Source organism: Propithecus coquereli, unplaced genomic scaffold, assembly GCF_000956105.1.
Source record: "Propithecus coquereli isolate 6110/MARCELLA unplaced genomic scaffold, Pcoq_1.0 Scaffold464, whole genome shotgun sequence".
Classification (NCBI taxonomy): Eukaryota; Metazoa; Chordata; class Mammalia; order Primates; family Indriidae; genus Propithecus; species Propithecus coquereli.
This window is the reverse complement of record NW_012150441.1, coordinates 682709-685056: the sequence shown is the minus strand read 5'-3', so window position 1 is coordinate 685056 and position 2348 is coordinate 682709. Positions and strand designations below refer to the sequence as shown.

The following is a 2348-nucleotide window of genomic DNA, read 5'->3' as shown; positions in this document are numbered from 1 at the left end:
CTTGCTAATTACATTTCAAAGGGATGGTTCCCTCTTCTGTGAGAAAGGCAGCTTTGAGTTATAAAACTGTAAAAAAGCTTTTTAAAAGGTTTACATCTCAAAGGGGCAGAGAAATAATTTACAATTACAAATTTTCTAAAGTACATGCTGTAAGAAAAGGGAGGTCAAAGGCCTAGAGTCAGAAAAAAAGCCTGTTTAAAATTTGTAATCAAGCTGAGGGATACTAAGCCTGTCTTGCTTACTCATTAGATGTGTTTTTGCAGTTTTGCAACAAGGAATTCAAATTATGAGCTTCCTACTATCTCTCATGGTTCCAGCATGCAATGAGTTGCTGCACACTTTACACAATTCTTTTTTGTCCAGGTGTTTTCTTACCTGTTATCCTTCATAGACAATTCCTTACTAGCCTCCACAGAGCTCACGTCCTTACGTCTTCCTCCAGAACGCGTGCGCATAAGCCCCGAGCTTCTGACGTCACTGAGCGCGCCTCCCCACCCCCCCACATGTTGGCAACCGAAAGCGTCCGTAGCAGCAGTGGCTGCTGAGATGTACGAACTTCCGGTTCTCCCAGTAGCTGCCGCTGCTGTCTCTGCCACCTGCCACGGCTGGGCCTCAGCCTGGGTTTGGTCACCTCTTCTTCGTTCTTCACCGCGCCCATGGTCCCTCCGGGAGCCAGGGCGGCGGGCCCGGCGGCTCCCGCGTGGTGAGAGAGCGGTCCGGGGACGATGAAGGCCCCGCACTGCTGCTGCTGTCTCATCCACTTCCTGGCCCCGGTCTTTCTCCTGCTGCTGCTGCCAGGGCTGAGCGGACCTCTTGTGGTACTGCTACGGGCGGCCGATGCCGCGCCGGGCCCTGGGCCTCCAGACCCTGGGTCGCGAACACAACCGTCCCTACCGCGGGGCCCCACCGCTGCCCAACAGCCGGGCCGTGCTTCGGCTGAAGCTGCAGGGCCACAGGGCTCAGAGGCCGGCAATGGCAGCAGCCCCGGGGCGGGACTTATGGCGGATGATCACGGAGGGAAGGCCGTGGAAGGCTTACTGGGTGGCGGCCTCGCTGTGAGCCCCAACCTTGGCGACAAGCCCATGACCCAGCGGGCCCTGACTGTGTTGATGGTAGTGAGCGGCGCGGTGCTGGTGTACTTCGTGGTCAGGACGGTCAGGTGAGGCGAAGCCTCGATGGGGCTCCCCTGTGGGCCTGAGATGGGCTGGCCAGTCAACTCCTCCAGCAAGGCCGGTTTGTGTGTCCCTGCGTCGCTCCCTCCCCTCCCCCACCATCAAGCGCTCCTGCCTGAGAGTGAGAATGCAACTTTGACCGTCTTCATGGCCTGTTACTTTTGGGGATCTCTCCAAGTAATTGCTGCCTTGATTTATAAATTAGTACCCAACTTCCATGTTTCTTTATCTTGCCTGAAACCTGCCTTACCCTCAAAGGGCACCCTTTGTCAGAAGTGGTAGTAATCTTTTATTCCCTTGAATTTCCACTACTCTATCTTGTAAACTTCTCCCTTTCTATTTTGTATATTTTTGTGTACCTAACGTGTCAAATTTTGCCTATCAGTATGCAAACTTTTTAAGGGCAGGATACTTACTTAGTAGATTTGTAAGTCATAGAGTTCTTTGTACAGTGCTGCCACTGAATAGAAAATCAATATTTATTTGAGTGGAGTAGTACAGAATGGACTTATTATGGATATTTTATTTTTATAAAATTTAGGAGAAGAAAAATTCTTCCTTACCATCAGTGTTTCATACTATAGGCCTTTAATCTGCCACCTAAGTAATTAGGTTGTACCTAATTAGTTAAGGACCACCTCTCTGAAGAGTTGACATATAGAGCCAAGACCTCACCATTAGAAGAAGATAGCCAAGAGAAGTGCTGAGGGAAAGCTATCTAGTAGTTTCCTCCATTATAAAATAAGAATAGAGGGTAGGTTTGCAGGATTGTATTGGTTTATGGTTTTTCAAAGTACTTCACATTTTTTCCTGTAATTATCCTTTCTATTGTAATTTATTTCTTTAAATTGATCATTTAAAGTAAAAGTTTCCTTCTAAACAAATCATTATTATCATGAATGGAAAACCAACATGACTTGACTTAAATCACTAATTAAAAAAGTAATGCATAAACCAGTGGTTCTTGACATGTGGTCCAGGGAACACTGAGGGTGAGACTTTCTCTTAGACCTCTTTAGCAGATCTACAGTATCAAAACTATTTTCAAAAGAATACATTCTTTTACAAGTTTATAGGGTACAAAAAGTTCATTGATATCTTTTTTGGATTCCACATTGCAACTAACCTTTAAAAAACTACCTCTTGTCAAAATTTGGTGTAGTATCAAAAAAGAAT

General features: G+C 46.6%; 1 protein-coding gene across 1 annotated transcript in view; it reads left to right on the top strand.

The window, feature by feature from the left end:
- Positions 1 to 503: 503 nt before the first annotated feature.
- Positions 504 to 2348, top strand: part of FAM174A (family with sequence similarity 174, member A) — a 32258-nt gene continuing 30413 nt past the window's right edge. The window contains exon 1 of the mRNA XM_012655183.1: positions 504 to 1159. Within this exon, the coding sequence (XP_012510637.1) occupies positions 726 to 1159 (434 nt within the window). The 5' untranslated portion in view covers positions 504 to 725. The remainder of the gene's footprint in view (positions 1160 to 2348) is intronic.